Consider the following 15598-nt stretch of genomic DNA (forward strand, 5'->3'; position numbering starts at 1 on the left):
CTACAATGGTGGGACAAACAAAGGGTACATATTCCCATGCCAAAAGGAAGAAATAGGCCAAAAGAAAGGTGTGACAGGTCCCAAACAAGTCAGAGACCCAGCAGTGCAGGCATTAAATCTTACAGCTGGTGAATCATATACCTGGATTCCATGTTCGGTGTCCTCTGCATGCTGGTGTGCAGGTTGTGTCCCCAAGTTCTCGAGCAGCCCTGCCCCTATGGAATTCCTGGTTGCAGGCCACACTTCAGCTCTACCAGGCTGGGGATCCACTTTGGTAGCTCCACAGGTCTGGGGCCTCCATGGTGGTCCCACTCTCCTAGCTCCAGTAGGCATGGAGCTTTTGGGGTTTTTCTGCTGGAACTCTGACCCCACATTTCCACTTAGCATTGCTCTAGCAGACTCACTGCAGTGAATCTACCCTATGACAGATCTCTTCCTGGGGCTCCCAGACTTTTCCATACATCCTCTGAAATTGGGGTGGAGACTCCCAAACAGCTCTAGCATTCTGCAAACCTGCAGACCTAACACCATGTAGATGCCACCAAGGCTTCCAGCATGTATATTCTAAACATGCAGGTCCAGCTACACCCAGGGTGAATTTAGTGATGGCTGCAGCAGCTGCAGCAGCCAAATCAGCCAGGGCGCTGGTGCTGGAAGCAGCTTCCTGAGATGGCCCTGGGCAGTGAGCCTCTGGAGGGTGCCTCAGGCCTGTTAGTAAAAGTCTCAGTTATGAAATTATATTTGTTTCTTTTTTAATATTTTGTATCCTCCTTATTTTTTATGACAAGTAAAGTATATAAAAATCTCTTTGAAAAATCTTTTTTGTGTGTGTGTATTTGTGTGTGGCTGGCCAGAGGGATCCAAAATCATTTGTTAGTTAGTTTATATTTCATAAGTCCCTAACTCGACTGTATCTCATAAAACTATATTAAAACAGAATTCCAATGCTGTTGAAGTTTCAAGATTTAAGATTAAAGGCTATTGACAAAATAAAATGCTAATATTATTCATTGTAAATAATTATTTTTTCTTTATTGGTAAAATTCTTTATTGCTACTTTGTGTCAATTATTATATTTCTTTAAGATAATTCTTAGTTACATATATTTATTGTGTCAATGAATTGTTTTCAGTGTCTAAATTATTGTCAGATGAAGAATTTTTAGTTTTTGCTTTTATTGTTATTATTATTATTTTTAAAAATTTTATTGAGTCAAAATTGATTATACATGTTTTGGGGGTTCAATATTGAGATATGTTGATGAAATCAATATTACTAGGATATATATTGCTACAATCATAATTATTCTTTATGCCCCTGTCCAACCTTTCCCCATCCTCCTCTCCCTCCCCCTCCCCCCTCTAATTACCCTAGATTTCTTCTCTCCTTCTGAAAGATTAATGGTTACTTTGTTGATTTGTTGCCTAGATGATCTGTACAGTGCTGACAGGTGTGATCAGGTCCCCCAATATTATCACAGTAGAGACGCTTCCTCTGTCACTCTGGAATGGGCTTTGTGGAGAGAGACATCCTCCTCCTTTCTTTATGTCTGTTGGCGACTCACCTTGTGTCAGTGCACTCCAGGGGCTGGCGGACCACATCTTCCATCTGTGTAGTGGTTGTGGCATCCAGCTGCTTTTGTAGTAGCCATGGTTATTTTAGTGGCTGTGGTGGGCCACACACATGGAGGTGATGTTTTTGACATGCTCCTTGGTGCTGGCAGTGTGCCTGGTTGTGGGGAGTGTCTGGTCCACATCTTCATGCCTTGGGTCCCCGCCTCCATGTCTCAGGTCACTGGGGGGGGGACTGAGGCACTGGCACAGTGTGCCTGGTTTTGGGAGGGGGGCCCAGTCCCCTTCTCCATGCCTCGGGTCCCTGGGCAGTCCCTGAGGTGCTGGCACGGTGTGCCTGGTTGTGGGAGGGGGTCCTGTCCCCAGGTCCATATCCTGGGTCCCTGGGTGGGCCCCAAGATGCTGGCACTGTATGTCTGGTTATGGGTGGGGGTTCCAGTCTTCTTCTCCATGCCTCAAGTACCTGAGTGGGCCATGAGGTGCTGGCAGCATGCCGGGATGTGGGAGTGGGGTCCAGTTCCTGGCTCGAAGCCTTGGGTTCCCAGGTGAGCCCCAAGGCACTGGTGGTGTGCCTGGGCCAGAACTAATATTTTGTCATTTGCTTACTTCTAAAATGAGGGAACTTCCTGTGGGAACCAGTACTTGAAGTCTGTGGTTGAGCTAAATTGCTGCTTTGCTGCTGTTTCCCTAGGGAAGGCCTTTTGTGCAGCTCAGGGATTAATGGTTGACCTTACAGGTACTTCCAAATCTCCAGAGACCCGGTGCACCTGGGTTGTGTAGAAACTCTGACCTGGGCCTGAGTTTTTTTCATCAAACTGCACGCCCTGAAATTCTACATTCCCTACCAGTCTCCTCTGAGTTGTCCTGTGCTGATTGGGGGGCTGATTGGCTGTCCTACCTGTGTCCCAGTATTCTCCTGGTGAGCCTGTCTTCCCCACCACCCATGCTTCAAACACTTGCCATGGGAAGGGCCGTGCACCGGTCCCTTGTGATGACTCACTGGCCTTTGAATGGCTCCCATTTTTCAGCTGTTCTAGCTCCTCCCTCCTGTGTGGGTCCACAGGAACCCTATTAATGGTCTTGCTGTCCTAGGAGCCACCAAGGCCCCCTTTCCAGCTGCTGCCTCCATGTAACTCCATTTGAAGGGCACAGCTGAAGGGCACAGCTGCGGCTTCTGCTGGCTCCTGCTCCATGCACTCAGCAGCTGAAGCATTAAAGCAGGGATGACCTGAAAATTTCAGAGCAGTTTTTTCTTTCTCTCATAGTGGTTTCTCTCACATTCATGAACCCCGTATGTCTCTCCTCCTCTTCCCTTGAGCTCCAGTGGCCCCAGCTTGGCTGATGTTACATTTTTATAGTTCTAAATTGGTTGATTTGTAGGACAGAGTGACGCTGGGGACTATCTATTCTGCCATCTTGACTGGTACTTCCTGCTTTTATTATTATTACAACACTTGTTTGGGTGGATTCCAAAGTCCGACCTGTGTTTGAATGTTCATTGTGCTATTTACCATCTGTGTTACTTTGGGCAAGTTACTTAGCCTTTCCAGCCTTCTGTTTTATCATCAGTAAAGTAGATGTCATCATAATACCTACCTTGTAGGACTGTTTTGAGGTTTATATTTTTTATTTATTTATTTTTGAGGTTTAAATATAAAGCTGTTAGCCCAGTGCTGGCACATAAATAAGTGCACAGGATTAAAGAATACCTATACTTATTTTCTCAGGAAGTAGAAGCTAATTTATAGATTAGGATTCTTGGTTAGCAGCAAAAACTATCTCTAGCCAAGTAAAGGAAAAGAGGATTTACTGGAAGGACCTGCTGTAGTCCATCCATAAGACTGGAGGAAGAGATGAGCATTCTGGCCACAGGAAGGACAGGAGTGGGGACATTGTCAGGAATCTAGGTAGTGTGATACAGCAGACAGACTCTTGAAGGGGCAGCTATCATAAAGCTTCCTGTCCAACCAATTTCTCTCTTTCAAGGACTCAGCTCAAGATCTAGGTTCCTGGGAGAGACACTGGTCTTCTCAACTTGGACAGCAAGGCACTTTGGTTGACAATTTGGAATTCCCATCAAGACTGGTAGATAGAAAGGGTGAGTGAGAGGATGGGGATAGTAGGATAACAGATACAGATTGGCCAGAGGGTTGATAGCTGGTATTGGTGGAATATGTCATTAGGAAAAGATATTTTTGCTTGACTTTTGTTACAGTGTTTTCTTGCTGGTGTTCCCTCTTTAAAAGTAGAAAAACTGTTTTTAAGGCCTAAGAAGAGAAAGGGTGAGGTCTTTCAGAATTGTCCTAATTTGGGGCCTGAGTTTAAATTTTTTTCAGCCTTGACATATTCAGAGAATTATTTTTAATAAAATGGACTTTTGGACAACAATAAAATAAATAGCTTAGGTAAATTTATTGACCATAAACATGGTTAACTTTGTTTTTATTTTTTAAGGAACTTAAACAGAAACGAACTCAGGAAATTGATGACCATCAACATGAAATGTCAGTACTGCAGAATGTACATCAACAGAAATTGACACAAATGCATCATCAGTATCAAGAGGAATTAAGCTCCTACGAGGAATGAATTGAAGAATTCAAAAAGCAGTTACAAGAAGGTTATTAGTTTTATTAATTTAATGTGTTAGATGACATACTTAAATGACAATTCTAGCACTCTGAGACCAGAACACTGCTATAAATTTGCACTAAGTTCTAAAGAATGAGCAAATGACTAGCTCTGCTTGTCTGCCAGAAATTTGCTGTGGCACCACTACTTTCAAGATTTTGCAAAAATGGAAAGGTCCTTTTGCGTTTCTGGTAAATAGTTATAATTCATAGATTTGTTTTTGCATTGTTTGATGGTCATATTTTACTTTCTTTCACACTCAGGTACATAGGATTTTTAGTAGTTGATTCAAATCCTATGTTTCCCCAACTTTTTATTTTTTTAAACATGCTTAATTTAGTATAGTAATTTAATTTTTCTTTTTAAGCTTTTCAAGTTCTGAACTCTTATATCTTAGTTGTAAATAGCAAGCTATTTACTTCTTGATTCTTAACATTTGATATCGTTGACTTTATATTCTAAGTGGCTCAGGAGTTACAGGACCTGATCACTCTAAAATCTATGAGATGCAAAAAACTATTCAAGTTCTAGAAACTGAAAAAAATGGAATCTACACAAAAATTGAAGAAGTTGAGGATATAATAAAAGACATAAATGAAAAATTATCCTCTGCAGAAAATGACAGAGATGTTTTAAGGAGAGAACAAGAACAACTAAATGTGGAAAAGCAACAAATAATTGAAGAATGTGAAAGTTTGAAACTGGATTGCAGTACATTGCTATCTTATGCTATGAAGCAAAGTGATTGTGTGACAGAAAAGGAAAGAATTCTTCCACAGAGTACACCAGTGGAAGAAGTGGTCACACTACGACAAGCACTGCCTGGTATAAAATGTGTGGAACTAACTTCAGACTGGTATTTCATTGCACACTAGTTGTTTTTAAACACTTGAATAAATGAATACTTCTTGGAAATGGAGTATTCATGGAAACAACTTTGAGTAATTTGAGAATTGCTTGGTTTGGATTCAGTGCCATAGTTAACAATAGATCACAAATAGGAATTTTCTACTAAAAATGGTTAAGTATTGGCTTTGTGTTTCTCAACCTACCTTCTTTACCCTTTTATTAACATGTAACTCATTGATTTAGGAGGCCATGCAGATATCTGAGAAAAGTTTATGTATATTGACATTTTTGAGAGAAGGTAACGGTCTGTTTCTTGTAATCTATATTGAATACTTCCTGTAACTCATCAGGGCCCAAACCCTCCAGTTAAGGAATGCAGTCTTTCTTCTTCAAAATCTGTTGGTACCTTTTGAAATCATCTCCTATATCGAGCAAAGGCCTGAGTAATAAGAGCCATAGATTTTCTGCCATTTTCCATACTAAAGATGATATTTATAGTATTGGATGAAATAAACCAGTACGCATTTATGGCAGGAAAACATAATGGGAACTCTTCCGCTGAAAAGATGCATTTCATTTTGCACTTTGTGCTTCTCTCACACTATCAACTCTCACTTTTTGAACTCACGCATTTCTGCTCTGGAGGTTTCCAGCCCTTGTGTGCTTGTGACCCCCCACATCTGTATCCCTCAACCAGTTGTTTATTATGAGTTCCTTATCTGTATGGCCAGTTCTGTATATATCAGATGGATTTTCAAACTAAAGTTAAGTTTAAAATAAAGTCACCATGTCCTTTTCTGCCTCTTCTTCCTCTCCCTACCTTAGTGATTGATAGCATTTTCCAGTCTCCCAAAACAGAAAGCTAGAAGTCATCACCTAGCGAGTCCTGTAGGTTGGTTCCTTAGCTTTTCTCTGATTCAGTGATATTTTGGGATTGTATCCCATAGGAGCTCTAGGGTTTCTCACAGGTTCAACAGTCCTGGGAGCTGCCATGCAGGCAAAGTGCAGTGGGATTCTGGACTTCTTTCTCAGTTGGCTTCAATCGAAGTAGCTCTGCACTTTTTTTTTTTAATAAAAATTATTTATCTATCATGTTGGGCAATCCATATGAGTTTATTTGCTTAAAAAACAAACCTACTGAAATAATCAAGTTGAAGGTATACCTGTTCCCCAATGTTCATTGCAGTACTCTTTACAATAGCCAAGAGTTGGAACCAGCCCAAATGTTCATCATCAGATGAGTGGATACGGAAAATGTGGTATATCTACACAATGGAATACTACTCAGCTATAAAAACGAATGAAATACTGCCATTTGCAACAACATGGATGGACCTTGAGAGAATTATATTAAGTGAAACAAGCCAGGTACACAAAGAGAAACCCCACATGTTCTCACTTATTGGTGGGAGCTAAAAATAAATAAATAAATTCACTCACACACAAAAAATAACCGGGGGGGGGGGAGAAGATAAAACAACTACAATCCTTTGAAGTTGTTACAACAAGCAAACGGAAAGGACATTGTTGGGTGGGAGATGGGAGAGAGAGGAGGGAGGGAGGTTTCGGTGATGGGCCATAATAATCAACCACATTTTATATTGACAAAATAAAAATTAATAAAAACCAAAAAAAAAAAAAAACAAACAAACAAACAAAAACTCCTACTGCCCTAGACTTTCTCTTTTTTTTCCATTTTTGTTGCCATGGAATTACTTCAGCCAATCGTAATTGCTTTTTGCCTATGTTAACTATAGCAGATCTTAGTGGAGCAGGATAATACAGTGGTTGAGGACCTGACTGGGTTGGAATACAGCTCTATCGCTAACTAGCTGACTTGGGACAAGTTAGTTAACATCTTTTTGCCTTGGTTTTTTCACTGACAGCGTTGAGATAATCATAGTAACTTCCTTATAGTTGTTGTAGTAGTAATGAGGGTTATAAGGGTTAGTTACTAGCTGCACATTCTCTTTAGAAGAGTGTCTGGCCAATAGTGTGATAAAAGCGTTAGCCACTTTTATTCTCTGGTCTCCGTGATTCCTTCTTCAATCCATATTTTTGTGAGCTTCAGGATGAAGTCTGAACTTCTTAGTTGGACATGTAATGTCCATCATGTTCTGGTTCCTGTCTGCCTCTGTTGTTTCCACTCTTCCCTGTCTCCTCACATTCTGAGCTTTAGCCATATTGAACTTTCTATAGCTTCTGAAACCAATAGTGTTGTCTCTTTGCTCTGTTGCCTTTGCTGGTTTCTCTACATGGAATGTTGCCGTGTTTCTTTTAGCTGACTCTTACTATTTTCATTCAGTATGGGTATTACCTCAACTGGGAGGTACCTAGCACTGCCACTTCCCTGGCCCCATTGTCTCCCCCTAGTCTGGATCAGGTGTTTGACTTTTTTTCTCTCATAGCACCTTGTACTCACTGTATCACACTGTATTGAATTCATAGATTCACTAGTTTTCCTTCCCCTCTGAATTGTAAGCTCTTTGAGAGCAAGGACTAAATTTTTACATCTTGTGGTCTAGCACCTGGCCTCATGGTAAATGTTCAGTATTTCTTTGAATAAATGTCAGATGTATGACCTCAACTGAACTCATGGTATTGTCTTTGTGTTCCTCTTCCAGAATCTGTCTATACTACCAGATTGAATGGTCTTTTTACCAATAGTCATGTCTAAATCACTTTAGATGATTGATACTATTGTATTGTTGTGGTATAAATATATATTTATTGCTTTTAAGGGTTTTTTTCCCCTTCAGTCTTAGACCTTATGCTGTATCCTGCTACCCAAACTAATTAACTCATTTTGAAATGTAGTTGTTAGCATTTTTATCAAGGTGATAACTTATGACTCATTCAGAATACAATCATAGTTCTTTCTTATAGTTTTCCAGAGAATTGGATTTTAACATTTTTGTTTGTTTGCTTTTGTTTTTTTAAAGATAACCAGTAAGGGGATCTTAACCCTTGACTTGGTGCTGTCAGCACCACGCTCAGCCAGTGAACTAACCAGCCATCCCTATGTAAGGATCCAAACCCGCGTCCTTGGTGTTATCAGCACCACATTCTCCCAAGTGAGCCATGGGCCGGCCCTTAACATGGTTTTTAGCTGGCATTTATATTATGATTTCTTTGGTTGGCGTTGGTGTTATCAGCACCACACTCTCCCAAGTGAGCCATGGGCCAGCCCTTAACATGTTTTTTAGCTGGCATTTATATTATGATTTCTTTGGTATAATCAAAATAGAAATAGAAAACAACAAAAATGTGCTTCACTTGGAACTGTTAGCACTTGTTAATTAAGATTATAAATATACTTTGTTAGTTTAATATAGGAGATAATAAGTTATTTTAAATTATTTTAATGTCAGGTTTATTTGTTGTTTTTACAGATGCTGCTGAAAATGAAATGAGACTGAATAGTTTAAACCAGGTAAACTCATTTTAAGGGAGACAGTTTTTGACATTGGTGTACCAAGAAAAAGTATTTCGATTTATTATAGGTGCTTATTTTTTTTCCACAAATTCATGTGAATTTACTCTAAGAACTTTTATTTAAGTGATTTTATGTTTGCTGATTAAAAAATCACAAATTGACATAATTTTAAAAGTTGCATGATTGAAAAATACAGGTATATCTTTTTGAAGATTAATAAATCACAAATTGACATAATTTTAAAAGTCGCATGATTGAAAAATACAGGTATATCTTTTTGAAGATTAATTTGACAAATGTTATGTGTGTAGAGACAGTGGAAGCAGATCCTATACCGAAGTGAGGAATGCATTTTGATTTTCCTTGTTTTGAAGATTAATTTGACAAATGTTATGTGTGTAGAGACAGTGGAAGCAGAGGAATGCATTTTGATTTTCCTTGTTGAATTCGAGGAGTTGTTTATATTTTTAATAATTACAAGTTATTTTGTAAATAAGTAAAAATAAATATATGTATATATTTTATTATAATAAAGAGATCTATAAGAATGTCTAAAATGAGTAGCTCTAAGATGATTCAATGTTGAATTCTTATAATTTTTATATATCACTAAAAAAATTGGAAACACAGTTACATAGTTTGCCTGCTTTTTTTGTAAAATGGAAATTTCTTGTTATCTGAAAACACTGCTTTAACATTTTTGTAGGATAACAATCTCACTGAAGACAACGTGAACCTTAAACGGCTTGTCCAGGTTTTAGAAGAAAATAACTCATTACTGAGCCAAGAAAAGGTGGGCGTTGTAAAAATTGGGGCATAATTAAAATGGTGTGTGTATTATAGTTTACAGCTAATGGCCAGTTTATATCAAAACTGAGAGTCCTCTGGATAAAGCTGATCTCATTGATTCTTGTCCGGCCAGGTTGAAATACCTGGACAAGGGTAAGAGTATGAGAGACTGGCGAGACTTTATGTTTAGAGATAAGCCAGTAGGCACACAGACGTGAGCAGAAAAGATAGGTACAGGCCCTATTTTGGTTTCTGATGAAGGCCTGACAGCAGCAGCATACACAGGTGGGTCGAGAGGTCTGGAGGGGCATGCTGTAATAACAGTAGCTACTGCTTATGTGCTCCAGAATGTGTCCACTGTGCTGGACAGGATTTCTTTGTGGTGAGGAGTTAAGAGGGACAGTTTCAGTGGTAGAAGTAGGGTCTATCTTGTATATGTTGCTAGCAAAGATGGAATTCTTGGGATTAAAATTCTGTATGGGGAGAGGTATTCTTAGGTCTGTACCACATGATGGTAATTCCTTGGCTAAGGCAGGTGCTTAAATATGGGACATTTGTAAGCTGGTGTTAAATTAAAGGCCAATGTCTGGATTCAATTTAAATTTTTTATTTTTTTAAGTAACACATGTTTACTGACATATGTATTCAGTAATACTCGTACATACTGAAAAACTTCAGACAGTACGAGTGGAGTATCCTTTGCTTGGCCTTTCCCAGAGGTGATCTCTTTTACCACTTTCTGTTATTTCTTTTCAGACTATATCTATGCATGTATGATTTTATATATAAAGAGATTTAAAAAATATGTGTCAGCATACTAAAAATATTGTTCTTACATACCTTAACATTACATTTTCAACATCTGTCTACATTAGTACATAGGCAGTGTTTCTCTAAGAGGGTGCCATTGGCATTTAAGTGAGAAGATTCTTAGTTGTGTGCACTGTCCCGTTCATGGTAGGATCTTTGCCCTCACTTTTTATATACCCACTAAATGCCAGTCACTTTTTAAATTACTATATTATAAATGAGGATATTTCACAAAGTTCATAGAAAGGTTCATATTATCTTTTAATTCTGTTCTGCAAATTTTTTGAAGTACCATCATATATTTTCTCTGTTCTGTTTCTGCTCCCACTGTATTCTGCAGTTTATCTGACTGGCCTAGGTATATTTTATAGTTTGTAGACCCTCTGCACATATTTGGTAGGGCCTGTAACGTTTTCATGATATTCTTGGATTCTGTAGCTATTCCCAATAGCTGTTTCTCCTTTCTTTTGATGTTAAGTTGTCCATTCTAACTATTCCTTGAATTGTGTCTGCTGCGGGTCTGCTTACTGATAAGAAATACCAGAAGACACCAAGGTGGAGGGTTCAATCCCTGTACAAACCAGCCACCAAAAATAAAAAAAGAATGCCAAAAGTACCTGCAAAGCTGTGTGTCCTCTTAATATCTACCTGAAAGGAACGTGTGGTTCTCCTAATTGAGCAGATAACAGACAGTAGAAAGATGTAAGAGAATGCTGTTTTCATCTTCCAGTTATATTCAGAATAAACTTTTGAATCAGAAGGAAATGAGAACTGTGATGCATTGCTCTGAGACAGCTTTTATTGGTTTCTTTTATAAGGTATAAGGCTTTTTATTTGAAGGAATTTGAGACTCTAGATACCATAGAAGTTTGATTTTTAAAAAATCTCTGGCAATGGGCCGGCCCCGTGGCTCACTCGGGAGAGTACAGGGCTGGTAGTGCCGAGGCCGCGGATCCAATCTAGGGATGTCCGGTGCACTCACTGGCTGAGCGTGGTGTGGACCACACCGTGCTGAGGGTTGCGATCCCCTTACCGGTCCAAAAAAAAAAAATCTCTGTCAATGAGAGAAGGCTTTATAGCAATTTATAGTTTATCAACAGACCTTGTAATCAGAGGTTGAAATAATGCTGAAGCATAGAGAAATGTACCACTTCTGGAATTTTGGAGAAAAGCATTAAATAGCTAATAATGGACTATAAAATGTATATATAGATACATCTTTTTGTCAGGTTTGAGAGAGGGGAACCTTGTCTGTGCTCAGGTTAGAAGGGAAAGGAAGGAAGGAGGGCACTTTTTTGGATCAAGAAAAGGTTCCAGTTTCTGACAGAAGCAAGCAATTAGGGGGATTCCTTTAATGAGGGAAAAGAAGGCTTTTATTTTCTAATTAGAGAGGAAAAAATTTAGAGTGAACAAGTGTGGATTTTGTAAATTTTTGTTTAGTCTCTGGGTGTTGATGACTGGATGTTAGGGAATGGAAATGAAGAGAGCTGAAAGACTTGGACATTTTGCAAAAATATGTATGTGGAGGGAGAAGAGCAGATAAAGGGAAGCAACGGTGGGAGTGGGATAGGAAAGACTCAGATGCGGAAGGTTGTGTGTGAAGAAGCCGAAGCTACAAGACAAACACACTTGTTGCATCTTGTCTAGGGTTGTAGAAATGTTTCATTTGAAGCTGCAAATAATATTGCAAATTGAATAGTATTGTTGAATTTTATATTTCATTATTAAGGTATTAGTAATTTTTCCAATACAGAGAATTTAAGGTAGATTCCAAGTTTTGTTTATTTATTTGTTTTTCATCTTTGGGTGTCTCTTCTTCGGTTCACAGTATATGTTGCTTTTTTCCCCTTTATCATTTAAGGAAGAACTCCAGATATCACTTTTAAAACTGAACAATGATTATGAAGTAATGAAAAGTACAGCTGCAAGAGATATGAGTTTGGATTCATTATTACATGATTTAAGACTTAGTTTGGAGGCAAAGGAACAAGAACTCAATCAGAGTATTAATGAAAAGGAAATACTGCTATCCAAGTTAGGAGAATTGGACAAACAGAACCAAGAAGCTACAAAGGTAATGTTATATTAAAGACAGTGAGGTAGCACATTTTACTCAGCAGACTGAACACTGGGTTAACGTGTAAAAATAATGGGCATAATTTAATTTTGTGATTTAATTACTATTTTAGTTCACTGATGCTCTACTCATAGAAATTGCAAAATACTAAAGTACTTTTGGCTTTACAGACCATGTAGTCTCACTTGCAACTACTCAGCTCTGCTGTTGTGAAGGAGTGTGGCCATGTTTCAATACAATTTTATTTACAGAAACAGGTGCAGGCCTGATTTGGCCTCTAAGATGTAGTTTGTTGACTCCTGCTCTAGTGTTTAAGAGTTGAAAATAAATAACAAGTATCGTTTCCCATCTTCAGCAAAATGGACTTGCTGTAAGATATTAGTAAATACCTTTGTAGGGGATGTTGGGATAGGAAAAATGTTGTTCTTAAGAAACATTAGAAATATCTGAGGATAATTCTGTTATGTATGAAATTTTGTGAAAATTTTTTATGTACCAAAATAAGAACATTTTGTAACATTACCATGCAAATTAATTTTTCTTTCAGCATATTATTTTGATAAAAGATCAGCTATCAAAACAACAAAATGAAGGAGATAGCATTATCATTAAACTGAAACAAGGTCTAGATGATGAAAAAAAGATAGTCCATCAACTTGAGGATGATAAAATGAACCTTACTAAAGAGTTAGACAGACAGAAAGAACAGTTAATTCAAAGTGAACTGGTCCTGAATGATTTGCACTTAATCAAGGAGGAGCTTGAGGATAAAGCAGATTTAGTAGATCAGCTAAGTAAATCACAAAAAAATAATTCAAACATCCAGAAGGAGAACCTTGAACTTAAGGAACGTATTAGACAAAATGAGGAAGAGCTTTCTAGACTCAGGAATGAGTTAACTCAGTCTCTTAATCAAGACTCGAATAGTACTTTTAAGGATAAGTTACTTAAAGAAAGGGAAGGTGAAGTTAGAAACTTAAAGCAAAATCTTTCAGAAATAGAACAGCTCAATGAAAATTTAAAGAAAGTTGCTTTTAATCTGAAAATGGAAAATGAAAAGCTGGTTTTAACATGTGAAGATGTAAGGCATCAGTTGGAAGAATCTGTAGCTGGGAACAGTCAGATTTCTCTAGAAAACAACATTATTGTGGAGTCTCTAGAAGTGGAAAAAGGGCAGCTAGAAGCAGAATTGTGTGAGGCTAAAGAGAGGCTGTTGGAAGAAGCAAGCAAGTATGAGCAAAACATTGAAGAACTATCAAATGCACATAACTCGAGCACCTCTGCCTTACAGCTGGAAAATGAGCGTTTAGTTAAACTCAATCAAGAGAAAGACTTTGAAATAGTAGAACTCAAAAAGAATATTGAGCAAATGGATACCGATCATAAAAAAACTAAGGAAATTTTGTCATCTTGTGAAGAAGAGCAGAAGCAACTGACAGAAGTTATAAAGGAAAAAGAACTTTTTATTGAAAAGCTTAAAGAAAAGTGTTCAGAGCTGCAGGAGGAATTCGATAAATATTCTCAGGCCTTAATGACAAATGAAATTTTAAGGCAGACCCTAGAGGAAAAGGACAGAAGTCTTAGAGCCATGAAAGAAGAAAGCAATCATCTGCAAGAAGAACTGGAACAACTCAGGGAACAGCAGAGTCGATCTGCACCTGTAGCTGAGCCCAAACCACTTGATATTATTATAGAACTAGAGTCGGAGGTATCTCAACTGAATATAATCAAGGATCATCTTTTTTTTTTTTTTTCCTTTTTTTTTGTCTTTTTTTTTTTTTTTTTTTTTCGTATCCGGCAACGGATCGCAACCCTCAGTGTCGCGCCCGCACCGGACCGGGACCGGCACGGGATCACAACCCCCGGTGTCACGCCGGCACCTCACTAAGAAAGTGAGCGGGAACCGGTCTGCATGTGTGATCCGAACCCTCGGCGGGAGCGCCACCGTGCTCCCAAACCGTGCACTGTAGCAGTGTGCCACCGGGCCGGCCCTAATCAAGGATCACCTTGAAGAGGGAATTAAACATCAAGAGAAGATAATTGAAGATCAAAACCAGAGTAAAATGCAACTACTTCAATGTTTACAGGAGCAGAAGAAGGAGATGGATCAGTTTAGATACCAGCATGAGCAAATGAATGTCACACACACCCAGCTCTTTTTAGAGAAAGATGAGGAAATTAAGAATTTGCAAAAAGCAGTTGAACAAAGCAAAACCCAGTTGCATGAAGAAAGACAGGACATTCAAACAGAGAATCCTGATATTTTACAAGAAACAAGAGTTCAGAGCCTTAATATGGAAAATGGAGGTGAAAAGCATGATTTATCTAAAGCTGAAACGGAAAGATTAGTGAAAGGAATAAAAGAACAAGAACTAGAGATTAAACTTCTAAATGAAAAGAATATATCCCTAACTAAACAGATCGATCAGTTGTCCCAAGATGAGGTTGGTAAACTAACTCAGATTATCCAACAGAAAGATTTGGAGATAGAAGCTCTTCACGCTAGAATTTCTTCAGCTTCCTACACCCAGGATATTATGTACATTCAACAGCAATTGGAGGTCTATGCTATGGAAAGAGAACAAGTATTAGCTATTTTGGATGAGAAGACTTGGGAAAATAGCTATCTCATAGCAGATTATCATAAAATGATGGATATAGTTGCAGCCAAAGAAGCAGTGCTCATTAAGCTGCAAGAGGCAAACAAAAAACTGTCCACTCAACCTGAAATTAGCAGCCAAGATATGTTTAGAGAAACTGTTCAGAATTTATCACGTATCATTCGAGAAAAAGACATTGAAATAGATGCATTAAATCAGAAATGTAAGACTTTCTTAGAAGTTTTACAAACATCCAGCACTGGTAATGAGGCCGGAGTTGTTAATAGTAATCAGTTCAAGGAGCGTTTACAGGAATGGGATGAAGGAAAAGAACATGAAAAAACAGATTCAGAAATTAAGCAGCTAAAGGAGGAACAAGATTTTTTTTTTCGTTAAATTTTTATTTTGTCAATATACACTGTATATGATTATTATGGNCATGTATCTGATTAAATAGGTACACTCATGGTCAACGTAGAGGTGTTCTCATCCTTCAGAGATAACTTTTTAGCCTTAATGGCACTGGTCTATAATTGTTGTGAAAAAGACTCTCAGATGGTAGAGCTTCCTATTACTCACTAACCAAAATTAGGTACACTGTGTTATGGTTGTAAGACTACAACAGAAGGAATGTAGAACAAGTCTTCTGTTGGATATGTTTTTTTTTTTCTTTTGCAGTTTTGCATCTTGTACAATTTAGTTCTATTTCATTGACATTTACACATCTTAAGTCTGCAGATTTTTTCTGGCTCTTGTACCTTTTAGGAAGTTTCACTAAGTCAAGTATTACTAAAGTATTGTATTGCTTGAGGGTAATTCATATAAACTAATTAAT

The 15598-nt window shown here is 38.2% G+C and overlaps 1 protein-coding gene across 1 annotated transcript in view; it reads left to right on the plus strand.

The window, feature by feature from the left end:
• Positions 1-15159, plus strand: part of LOC103610921 (thyroid receptor-interacting protein 11-like) — a 28719-nt gene extending 13560 nt beyond the window's left edge. Inside the window, 7 exon segments of the mRNA XM_008594981.1 lie at positions 4026-4198; positions 4666-5027; positions 8444-8484; positions 9194-9280; positions 11948-12160; positions 12711-13885; positions 14154-15159. Coding sequence (XP_008593203.1) covers positions 4026-4198; positions 4666-5027; positions 8444-8484; positions 9194-9280; positions 11948-12160; positions 12711-13885; positions 14154-15159 — 3057 coding nt within the window.
• Positions 15160-15598: the final 439 nt, after the last annotated feature.

This window comes from Galeopterus variegatus, unplaced genomic scaffold (assembly GCF_000696425.1).
Source record: "Galeopterus variegatus unplaced genomic scaffold, G_variegatus-3.0.2 Scaffold12053, whole genome shotgun sequence".
NCBI classification, from domain to species: Eukaryota; Metazoa; Chordata; class Mammalia; order Dermoptera; family Cynocephalidae; genus Galeopterus; species Galeopterus variegatus.